Below are 12149 nucleotides of genomic sequence, written 5' to 3' on the forward strand. Positions count from 1 at the left end.
GTGGAGCAGCCAGGACTCAAACCAGCACCCATATGGAAAGCTGGCACTGCAGGTGGCAGCTCTACCCACTATACCACAGCGCAGGCCCCAGTACCCATCTTTTTTAAAAAAGATGAATTTGAAACTACTGAAGAAACACAGCCTATAAATATGTTCAGAAATATTCAGTGTTAATAGTAGTCAAATAAACATAAATCTATGTAAGATTTTAGACTGCTAAGTAGCAGATTTTTTTGAAGTTAATTCTGAATGCTAGAATTTCATTAGAAATTTTCTGAATAAATTGGAAAATTTGTATAATTATTTTTAAAGAAATTTTGTATTAATATGAAAGACTTTTTGATAAATGATAAATCTACAAGAAGACAATGTATTATGTGCAAGTATAATTTAAAATAGCAAAAACTGGAACAAAATTTTAAATAGAGTAATGTTTTTAAAAGATAGGATATCTGGGTGTGATAGAATATTGTCTTAGCTATTAAAAATGTTTTAAAAGAATTGTTACCCAGGAATAAGAAAGTATGTTTAATCCTTAGACAGTTTGAAAAGTAGACTTTACCATGTTTTAAACAAAGTTTACATAATGAAAAGAGTTTCTTACTTCCTAATGAAGAGGGAGCACTTAAAAGGGTACTTCCAAAGGTTCATGGAAAATGCCCATTATGAAAAACAATGCATGAATTTCAGTTTTTTGCACCAATATAATATATATAAAAATGCAATATATAATTGCATTTTCTGTGAACTATTTGAAGTACCCCCATATCTAGAATCTTGAGTTCTGTAATATTTGAGAGAGAAAAAATCTCAGTTCTGTCACTTTACAGTCATGTTTCATTGCAGTAATAAAAATATAGTGATAATTACTTTAAAAGGAAATATGAATGAACATACTGAGCCATGTGCATGGGCGAGAAACAGACTCTTCTAAAAGGTGCAACGTTTTAAAGTTTTAAGCATAGCTTTAAGAGTATACTGAAGGCCAGCGCCGCGGCTCAATAGGCTAATCCTCCGCCTTGCAGCACTGGCACACCAGGTTCTAGTTCCAGTCGGGGCTCCGGATTCTGTCCCGGTTGCCCCTCTTCCAGGCCAGCTCTCTGCTGTGGCCAGGGAGTGCAGTGGAGGATGGCCCAAGTGCTTGGGCCCTGCACCCACATGGGAGACCAGGAGAAGCACCTGGCTCCTGCCTTCGGATCAGAGCGGTGCACCGGCCGCGGCGGCCATTGGAGGGTGAACCAACGGCAAAGGAAGACCTTTCTCTCTGTCTCTCTCTCACTGTCCACTCTGCCTTTCCCCCCCAAAAAAAGAGTATACTAAAGGCTTCTGTATATAAAGATAATTAAAAATGAATCTTAATGAAGAATGGGATGGGAGAGGGAGTAGGAGGTGGGACAGCAGTGGGGGTGGGAGGGTGGGTATGGGGGGAAGAAGTGCTATATTCCTAAAGCTGTACCTATGAAATTTATATTTATTAAATAAAAGCTTTCTTTTAAAAAAAAAGTATACTAAAGGGGCAGGCATTGTGGTACAGAGGGTTAAGCTCCTGTTTGGGACTCCTGCATCCCATGTTAGAACACCCATGGCAATCCCAGCTATGCTGCTTCTGATCCAACTTCCTCTTGATGCATCCTGGGAAGCAGTGGATGATGTACCAAGTGCATGGACCCCTGAAACTCACTTGGAAGACCCTGATGGAGTTCCAAGCTCCTGGCTCCTGTACCAGCCCTCACCACTGTGCATATTTGCGGGTGAACAACCAGCAGATGGAAGACTAATAATCTCTTTTTCTGTCTCTGTCACTCTGCCTTCCAAGTAGATGAAATTAAATGTTTTATGGAAAATTCATATCCTCTTTTTAAAGACTATACTAAAATATTTGTTAAATGGGATTTAGTATTAATTGGATTGTTGTTAGTGAAAAAATGTAAGTCAAACTCAAGGTTAGACATTGTGTTAGACATTTTAAATTGGATATTGAAAACAGTATTTCATACACATCTGGTTCCAAAGACCATTTCTTAAGAATAAAAAAAAAGTGAATATTTTTTGTAACAAATTTCCAACTGATGGCTGTTATATTTTTGCTTTATATGTATATATATGTATATAGAAAAAACTATATACATATATAATTGATTATTCCAAGGTACCATCTTTAATTTAGAGAGTTGTATTGCTGATTCATTCCTAAACAACTGCAAAGTCTCTGCCCCTTTCTTATCTCCTGTTGTATTTGGGTTGTGCAATTGTACAGCTGTATCACATGCCTTAAGATTACTCTGCCATGGACAGAACATTAATTATTAGTGTTTATTTTGGGATAGTGCCTTTCCAACTCAGTGGGATTCTGATTATTGTCTCTGTGCTTTGTTTTCATGTGACTAGCATGTATTAGTATCACTGCTTAGTCATTCATTTAGAAAAGAAAATGCTGACTAATGTTCTGGGCATGGTTACCAGCATTTAGCCTTCCTATTGAATTTTTCATTTTTAAATTGTTAAAACAGGGGTGGGTATCTAGCACAGAGGTCAGGATGCTGCTTGGGATACATACATCTCCTATCAGAGTGTCTGGGTTCAAGTCCTGGCTCCACTTCCAATCCAGCCACCTACTAATGTGCACCCTGGGAAGTAGCACACAATGGCTCAAGTAACTGGGTGCCTGCCACCCAAATGGGAGACTCAGACTGTATTCTAGGCTCCTGGCTTATGTCTGGCTCAGCCCCGGCTGCTGGGTGCATTTGGGGAATGAATCAGTGGATGAAAGATCTCTGTCTCTGCTTCTCACTCTGTCTCTCTGCCTTTCAGATAAAAATAAAAAATACATTTGTTAAAATGATTCAGTTGAATGACCTTCAACATTTTGTGTATTTTCTGGTAGTTTTTCTCTTACAGAGCATCAGTGTTGAAAGGTCCTATTTGTAGTGTTGTTTACTAGGTGTTCATTAGTTTTGTTTTTTTTTTTAACACAAGAAGTAAATAAATTGCTTGTTCAGTTGTGACCTTGAGCAGAAGGCCCTCTATAGAAAGCCTACCAACTCTCCGTTTTGTAAGCTAACTTTTCTCCTGCCAACTCAGACATGTCCCTCTTTTCTTTATCGCTCAACATCTTGAAATTGAAAATCGAAGAGATCTAAAGGAAAAGCAAAAGCAAACATTTTCCAAATAGAATAAGGGGAACACGTCCCCCTGCGGTTTGTTTGCTTATAAAGGACAAATGATTTGCGAGATGTTGTAAGCAAGTGCCTAGGACTTCAATGATATTACTCAACTTCCCCGTGTCCATCGTTCTATACCTGATAGATTTCTTAGAGGAATACTGCCTTACTTATAATCAGACTTTGTGAAAAATAACATACATCTAGATATTTTAAAAGCAATGGAATAATTGTTTAACGAATTCGTTTTGAGGCTTTTCTAAGTGACTTTTACCTTTGTTTTGCAGCTGGAAAATTATTTGTTGCACCTCTAATCCTGGTGTTGGGATTAGCACTAGGGGCCATAGCAGTTGTAATCGGTAAGAAGCATTTCATGTATTTGAGAATAGAAATTTCTGAGGACCATAGGGACAACATGAAAGCTAAAGGAATAATATGAGATGGTTACCAAGTGGCTGTGATTTCTTTTCCATGCCTGCTCTAGGTAGCTGATCAGTGTATCATACATCCAGAGGAGCATGTTTCCTATAGGATATATTCGTGTGACTATTTTTCAGTTTGTACCCACTTTGGTTCATGTCCCCTGAAGCATTCTTAACTCCCTTTAATGCCAACATTGATAGAACTTGTATTCTAGTGAAAGAGTCAAAGGAGCTAGATTCAAATTTTCCAATTCTGGCTTCAGCTTGGAGCAGCAATGAAAAGAGGCTGTAGTTAAAGCAGAAAATCTGTCAATGTGAATAAGAACATCCATCTATCATATACTTGAGCACTGACAAACAGAAAAACCTACTCGGACCGGCGCCGTGGTGCAGTAGGTTAATCCTCTACCTCGTCATCGGCATCCCATATGGGTGCCAGTCCCGTTGTTCCACTTCCAATCCAGCTCTCTGCTGTGTCCTGGGAAAGCAGTAGAGGATGGCTCAAGTGCTTGGGCCCCTGCACCCGCGTGGGAGACTGGGAAGAGGCGCCTGCCTCCTGGCTTCCAATCGGCAGTTCCGGCCGTTGCAGCCATTTGGAGAGTGAACCAATGGAAGGAAGACCTTTCTCTCTGTCTCTCCCTCTCACTGTCTGTAACTCTACCTCTCAAATAAAATAAATACAAAATCTTTAAAAAGAAAAGAAAAACCTACTTGGTTCTACTTCATTTAAAGAAATTATGAATGACTAATTGACAAAAAAATCTGGTATATTAGTGAAATGGTCATTTTTCCATTCAGTTGTTTAGCTGTTATGTGTATTCCCACTAAACTAGGGTATTTTAGCTTTTTATTTGTTAAACTTCTTATTCAGTGAAATATTAAGCTTTTTTCCTGTAATATAAGTTTAAAATGTTACCTCAAAACTAAAAAAAAAAAAAAGAAAGGTAGGAAAAAGGAGGGAGAGAAGGAGGGAATATCATTATGTTCTTAGACTTGTGTGTATAAATCATATTGAATCTGTTAATTAAAATTTAAAAATTAAATTTTAAAAATTTAAAATCCTATTTGTGTACTTTTATTCATATAACTATATTAACATACATGTTTTATAGTAGTTCTTAGACTCACCATGTTTAGAATATCTTGTAGAGCTGGTTAAAACACAGATTGCTGGTTCCTGGTCAAGTTTCTGACTCAGTGTAGGGGCAAAGCCATGAATTTGTATGACAGTACGTCAAAAAGTTTGTGGAGGATACCATTATGAATTTATTTTAGAACAAAAAAAATTTTGAAAGCCATGCATGGTTCTTTCATAAATGAGTATTTTTCACTAACTTTCATGTTTAATTTGTTTTCATTTTTTCAATTCAAAAGGCTGAGACAGATTGCCCTGAGGTGGTTCACTCTCCAGATGCCTGCAACAGCTGGAGCAGCGCAAAGCTGAAGCTGGGAACCAGGAACTCAGTCCTGGTCTCCTACAAGGGTGGCAGGGATCCAAGTACTTGAGCCATGGCCTGCTACCTCCCAGCATGACATTAGCACAATGCTGGAATCGGAGGTGCAGCTGCACCTGGAACTGAGGCACTCCAGGGTGGGACATGGGCAACCCAGGCAGGGTGTTAACTGCAGCACCAAATGTCTCTCCTCCATGAACGTTTGGAGGCCCCTCCTATCCCTAAAACACTCCTCAGATGAGACAGATGCTGCTGGGCCAGTGACCGCACTTTGGAAGCATTCTGTTAGAGCATTTTAAATTAAATGCCAAAGATAAAGACTGCTTTGATGACTGCTCCATATAGTAGATAGAATGTGGCTTTTTTTTTGCTAGAAGAGTGATTTTTATACACACGTTTCTGTTTAGCGAGTAATGCATGTGTAGAGCAGAATGGATTATAAAATATTTGACATTTTAAGTTCTGTGAGGGAGTGAGAACTTTGCGAAGTAGATTTTATTATCTTTGCTTTATGGTAGAAGAATTAAGGCTCAGAAAGACCTCTCAAGTGGGAGAACTGCAAGTGAAACCCGACTTTGGGCTCCACGGCCTGTGCCTGACACTAAGTGCAGCCATCAGTGTCCAAATGGCATGAGTATTTGATAGAAAGCATTATTCCATATGTAACCTGTTAGGACTGAGAAGGTGATAAAATGGGGAGAAACCTAAAGGAAATGATGAAGAATGAAATCTTGTAGAAATAAATATATTTCATAGCATAATTATCTCTCTTCTCCATGTTTACATATTCCTAAATAATGATGATTTATAAATAGTTTGCAATTCAGTAAAAATGGAAAATTTTTAAATAGAAATCCCTAAATGCCCATGCTCCTAATTCAGTATAACATTTTCTTTTTTTTTTTTTTTTTAATTCCTAGGTTTATTTGTATTTCCTATCTATTGCCTTTGTAAAAAACAGAGAAAACGGTCACGGACAGGTATGCACTGGTGAAGGGCAGATGCTTCCCCTGGCTCAGGAGGTCCAGGTAGGAGCTTGACAGAGTGGTACGGCCATCTGTGCATCACAGCCTGGAAAACACTGAGAGCAGCCTCCTGCCATCTTGGTCTCCCATGGTTCCCTGTAGGCCACAATGCCTCTAGCTATGGTGCGCTCCCAACATGATATCCTGTTGTTTCCCTAAACAAATTGCTGCTTTTCACAGTCACTTTCATAAACTATAAACATCTGTGTCATAACTCTGACTTTTGTAGTCCTTGGAAGAAAGTATTTTACTTGAGAACCAGTTATCCTCAGAATTGTTCTGAGCACGCCTCTCCTGAGCATTGCCGCAGACTGTCTTTGACCCCTGCACCTCCCTCCAGGTCACCCTGTGAGACTTGGTGTGAACAGCTCAAGTCCTGTCTGTACCAAGAAGCATTCTGCCACTTTTGGAAGATAAAAGCTCACCGAATGCACCTGTTTTCATCTGTGGCCCAAGCAGTTTAATTCTTTTATCCTTCAGATGGTGTCATTGCTGAAAATCTCAATGCCCTAAAGGGAACTAATGAAGCTAAATTAATGAGAAGAATCATGAGTTACTGAAGTGTATATGTGTAGGGGTGTGAATATGTGTAAATATTAATATATATTAAAACTAGACCCAGTAACCCTGTATTTATCTATTTCCCTGCCTCTACACTATTTTTCCACATTTTCGTAGACCTATTTAAAGATGACGGTTCCTTTGTGGGCATACTTTGGTAATGTATTGAATTAAAGTCAATGTAGACAACAGGCTATCCTGATGTTGACCCTTTCTATGTCTTGCTGTCTCTCTCTGTCACACACACACACACACACACACAAATTTGCCAATGTCCCCCTCAAGGAATATGAAGCTTTGTAAACTGACAAAATAGGATGCTTTTAGGAAATTTTCCAGACCCAAATGCTAATTCTTTTCCTGTATTTTGACATATGTGATTCACTTTATGGATAAATTATTCCACACAGGTTTCTTTAATACAAAGAACAAGTTTGTTGTATAGAGAGAACTGCTTAAGCCTTTAAACAAATCCCTTCTCTGCTAATATTTTAACCAACTTGTAATTACAGAGAATTGTGCTATAAGTTAAGGTTTTACATTATTTAATACTCCACCTTTTCCCTTAGTCTCTCTTTCTTTTTATTTGTCCCAAAGTTTTTCATAAAAACAAAAACATTTTTGAAGGATTTGTCTTAGGTTGACTGCTCAAATGCATAAACTCTATCTTTTTATGGAGGGGTAATTTGAAAAAAACTTCATAGATGTATCTACAATAGAAACGGCTTTTGGAAAAGAAAAAAGTGCAGAAAATATTTCAGGAATTTTCTTCTAACCTGAGAATTCTTTAAGAAAGGACAAGTACCTGCTAAACCATGATATTCTATTGTTTTCATCACAGACATTCACCAGCAGAGAGGAAGAAGCCTCAATTTCCAGTCATTTCCAAATTCTTAAAATTAGCTGTGTGCCATAAATATAGCACTCATTTGTCATCAACCTTGTCTGACTCTAAATAGATTAGGTAACAAAACATGCATTAACATGGATAGTTTGTCTTTGTTGACTCCAGAGCATAAGAACATTTTATCACTTTTGTTTGACCTAAAGAGTACATGATAGTGATGGCTGAAGCCACACAGTTCACATTTCTGAATAACACAAAATAGCTCCACTACAGTTTCTGGGCTGCTTGCATGTTTCAGATAGAAGAGGGTGTAGCATCCCTGGCAGTCCTGGAATAGCGGGAAGTAGAACACAAGATGAGAAGATGTGATGTTCTGGTTTCACAGCTCCATCTTTTCATTTTCCCTTCCATGTATTCCTGAGTGTCTTTTTGAGGTACTCCAGTATTAAAACTTAATGAATGAGAATGTCTAGCTTAAATTCATGTATTTCTGCCATTAAAGTGCTTCATTTTTGCAAATTCACCTTTCCTGAACTTAGGCATTAGTTTGGCAATGTGTGAATGGGATGACTTCTAAATCTAGCAGATATCTGCATGTAGGATATATATCTACACATATGTATCATACATATGCATACATTTGCCATTTACATATATGCTAGCTGGCAGAGTAATATACTCTCTGGTCTTAGATCATCTAGTTTCTTAGGTTTTTATATCTGTTGTCTTTGACTTACTCAGGGATTTTTATTCCTTTCTTTGAATAACTTATCTTTTAGAAGTATTTTTATATTATTTGGAAAACTTTCCACTATCCCAGTTACAGCAATGTCCGTTATCAGTGAAGACTATTCACCAGTGCTTGAGAAGTGTGCACTGTGTTACACAAGATTTTCATTTTTCTATGCATAGATTTTTTAAATTAATGTATGCATTTTTCTCCTATAAGATTGCTATATTTGGCCTTTCTCTGCTGGTAACTTATTAGTGAATTTTTTTTTACTTAGTTTTATCAGGATCTTAAAAACAGAATAAAATGAAAAGAAATATTTATATGTCAGTGACAACTTTGAAGATATAACAGTAGTAACTTTTGGGATAAATTCTAAGAACTATTTTAGGAAAAGAAGTGTGCACAAAACATAAATATCTTTCTATCCAAGGCTTCTCATTTTTATATGTTTTTATTGTAAATTTAATATATATTCCTTTAAAAATAAAACAATATAGAATTATTAAATACAAATTTATCTGTTTACTCTACCCCTAATTTTTTGGGGGGTAGCCACTATTAAGGTTTTGGTATATCTTCTTCCACTTCTGCAAATATACAATTAAGTGTGTGTGCATATGTATCAATGTGTGTGTTAGTTTTATACAAATCAAATAATAATATTCTTACTGTGCTGTGACTTCTTCATTTGGTAGATACAAAATTTTCATAAGCGTTTAAATAGATTTACCTCATTCTTTTGTAAATTACTACATAATCCATTATGGGGCTATACTTACACTGTCCCCTGTTGAATGGACATCAAGGTCATTTTAACTGCTCTATCAGTAACCAGGCATTAGTGAAGTCCCTTTTGCATAAGTTTTTATCACCTCACATAAACACTTCCATAAGTTTTTAAATTTGGTTTTTAGAAGATATGTGTAATAAAATTTGTAATGCATTTCCAGGAAATTAGATCATAGAAATAAGGTGTTTGAGAACCTCTTTTTGGAGAAAATGAAAGATTGTATAGGAGTGCATAATTTTTGAAGGAAAGTATATTTGGAAGGATAATTTCCTGTATGCTTTATTAGCCAAATGAGTACCTTGCCAAAACTTTTATAAGAGGAAATTAATCTTTTTTCCAATAAAGAAAGATGAATTGATTTGGGGATGGCCTATTTTTAAAACTCGAGGTTTTTAAATGACATACTCCAGCCAAGCTGATGATGCTTGTCATATTTTTGAAAATACTATCCATGTTCATGCATGTTACTCCACAAGGAACTTCATTATGCCATTGTGAAAAGTAAGAGCAATGGTTGGCAATTATAAATCCCAAAAATAAGCCATAAAAAGATAAATTAGATCCTGTAAGGTTTGGTGGAATGACACGAAACGTTCATTTTATTCTGAATCCCAGCAGTTCCCTGGGGATTTCAGTGTGCGCAGTAAGAGGAGGAGAGGGCTCAAGCCTTTTCATGCAAGCAACATCTTGTAAGCCACTGATTTTCTGATAGGTGCTATTGTATCTTAAGAGTAGAACAGACAAGAAACAATCAAATATAATTAAACACCAGTCAGGTTGCAACATGATATCTTTAATTGTGCATTCTCTACTATGGCATCAAGATTCAATGGAACCTGCCAGGAAATTCCTTGTTGTGCAACACTCACGATCTTTTGGGTCCCATGGCCCCAGGAGGCCTGTGCTTTTCAATCCTTCCAACCCAAATGGATGGCCCGTATTCTGCACACTGTGGTTGTTTCTTCCAGACCCTGGTTCCCCTCCCCATTTCATTTTTCTTTAAACCTCTACTATTCTAACTAATCCTCTCACAAAAAGAGACAGGAGGTCTGGCAGGTGCAGAGCATCAGCACGATTCCCTGACCTTTGTTAATTCAGAGTGTGTCTGCCGAAACATGCTGCCTATTAAAATTTTTAATTATAAACAAGTTAGTAGCCTAAATAACATCAGTTGGGATGATTTTTTAAAGTACAAAAAAAGAAAATTAATACCAAAAGCCACCTTAGATTTTAATTTTGTAAGCAAGATGCATATATGCCTTAATGTGAGTCTTCACATTGAAGTGTATGCTCATTCTTCCACATTTGTGACTAAAACCAGTTTTTGAAAGTAGTTTTTCCTGTGGTTAGCTTTATTGTTTGATGCTAATATGTTAACATACAGCCTTAAAGTTCCATAATGCACTTCAAAATACTTGTGCCATCCAAGTGATTTAACAAGAGTTAAAGCAATGAACATCTATATGGACTTCAGTGGAGAGAGAAGAGTGTTAGCAAATACAGAATACAGTGATGCAGCACTTAATAACTTCCATTGATGCCTGACCGCATATGTGATAATAGCTATACCATTTGGCCCAGATGCATGAGATTGGTAGGCTGTACCATGTAGGTTTCTGTAGGTACACTCTGAAGTCACACAATGACAGAATTGCCCAATGTCACTTTACTTAGAACATACCCCTTTGTTAAGCAGCACATGACTGCATGTCATCTCTAAATTTAGGGGGTAATCAGTAGCTAAAAATTTTAAATACATAAAACATACGTGAAAAAAATAACTTTCTGAGATTATGATAATCCTGGAAATTGGTGGGAAGAAGCTCAAAAATAGCAACTAATACTTTAAAAATGTTACATAATAACCTGGTTGGAATGTTTGTTTAAAATATTCAGATAATTTCTATCACATAGTTCATTAATTCTTTAAAACAGGTCCCCTCAGTAGAGACATGTAAGTCAAAACTACCACCAGTGACCAGTTTGAGAAAGCTTTGTTTTTCAAATGAATACGATTTAATTCTGACATTTTCCTCCTAAAATGGTATACAATTATATTTTATATGTGTATCCACAATGCCTACTTTGATAAAATGAAATAATTTTATAGAGGTATTGAAATATGGTCTGAAAACTCAGAGTTCCAAAATTTGGAAGTATTAAGATTAGGAAATGTTACCTTTGAGATATAAACCAATGATAGAAACTTTTAAGAAAGAAATGTAGTAGGCACACCTCGGTAACTGTGGTTTTTCAGAGTAAAACTAATTTATTTCAAAGCCAAGTATTGTGTGGAACTTCTATTTTACACCCCTGTTGTGAGATTAGAACTTTGATTGACTATTACAAATCCAAGAAGCAGAGAGCCACAGTAGTGTGAGACTATCATAGTTGTCTATCTAGAGAATGAACTGAAGCCTTAATATATCACATACCTTACAGAACCCTAGACACATTGTCCACTTTGGAAGCATGTAATTATGCATACTATAAACCATATTTTTTGCTGAATAAATGACTGTTTTGATGGACAATATGGACTTAAAAAGCGATAAATTATTTTTTTAAATACATGCAACATTGACACTCCTTCCTTTTTTTTTTTTTTTTTCGGACACTTCTTTTTTTTTTTTTTTTTTTTTGGACACTTCATTAGGTTTATTTAACTCTGCATCACTTAGATTACACACAGTAACTTAGAAAATGCTGCCTGTTTTTCAGTTCCATGCCACATTTTTCTCACTTTGTTCCACTAATATTAAATTACTGTCTTCCTTGCTTAAAAAGGGATACCTTCATACTTCAACATCAAGTTCGTATTTTCTCTTAGATTTCCCAGTTGTCATGCCTTTTTGCCTCTACAGTCCCCTTCCCATCTTGGCCAACTGTGGATAAATTGCCTCACTGTGTGCTCCTTTGACTCCAGTGAAATGAAATTCAGCACTGAGAGGACTCCACAGTTTAGCTCTGGTAATGAGTATAAAATTGACTTATTTACCTTGGTTTATTTTATCTGTAAATTGAAATGCATCAGGAGTTCCTGGAATATTTTGACCTCTTCTTGATACCTGTTGGAGAACACTGCCTTGTTCTCTGTCAAAAAGCATGTCAAATGAATGAGAACATGTTTTTTGGATCAGAGGGACTAATAATACT

At 36.6% G+C, this 12149-nt stretch overlaps 1 protein-coding gene across 1 annotated transcript in view; it reads left to right on the forward strand.

The window, feature by feature from the left end:
* RNF217 (ring finger protein 217) overlaps positions 1-8627 on the forward strand; it is a 153470-nt gene extending 144843 nt beyond the window's left edge. The window contains exons 5-6 of the mRNA XM_062186713.1: positions 3449-3520; positions 5958-8627. Coding sequence (XP_062042697.1) covers positions 3449-3520; positions 5958-6031 — 146 coding nt within the window. The 3' untranslated portion in view covers positions 6032-8627. The remainder of the gene's footprint in view (positions 1-3448; positions 3521-5957) is intronic.
* Positions 8628-12149: the final 3522 nt, after the last annotated feature.

This window comes from Lepus europaeus, chromosome 3, assembly GCF_033115175.1.
Source record: "Lepus europaeus isolate LE1 chromosome 3, mLepTim1.pri, whole genome shotgun sequence".
Classification (NCBI taxonomy): domain Eukaryota; kingdom Metazoa; phylum Chordata; class Mammalia; order Lagomorpha; family Leporidae; genus Lepus; species Lepus europaeus.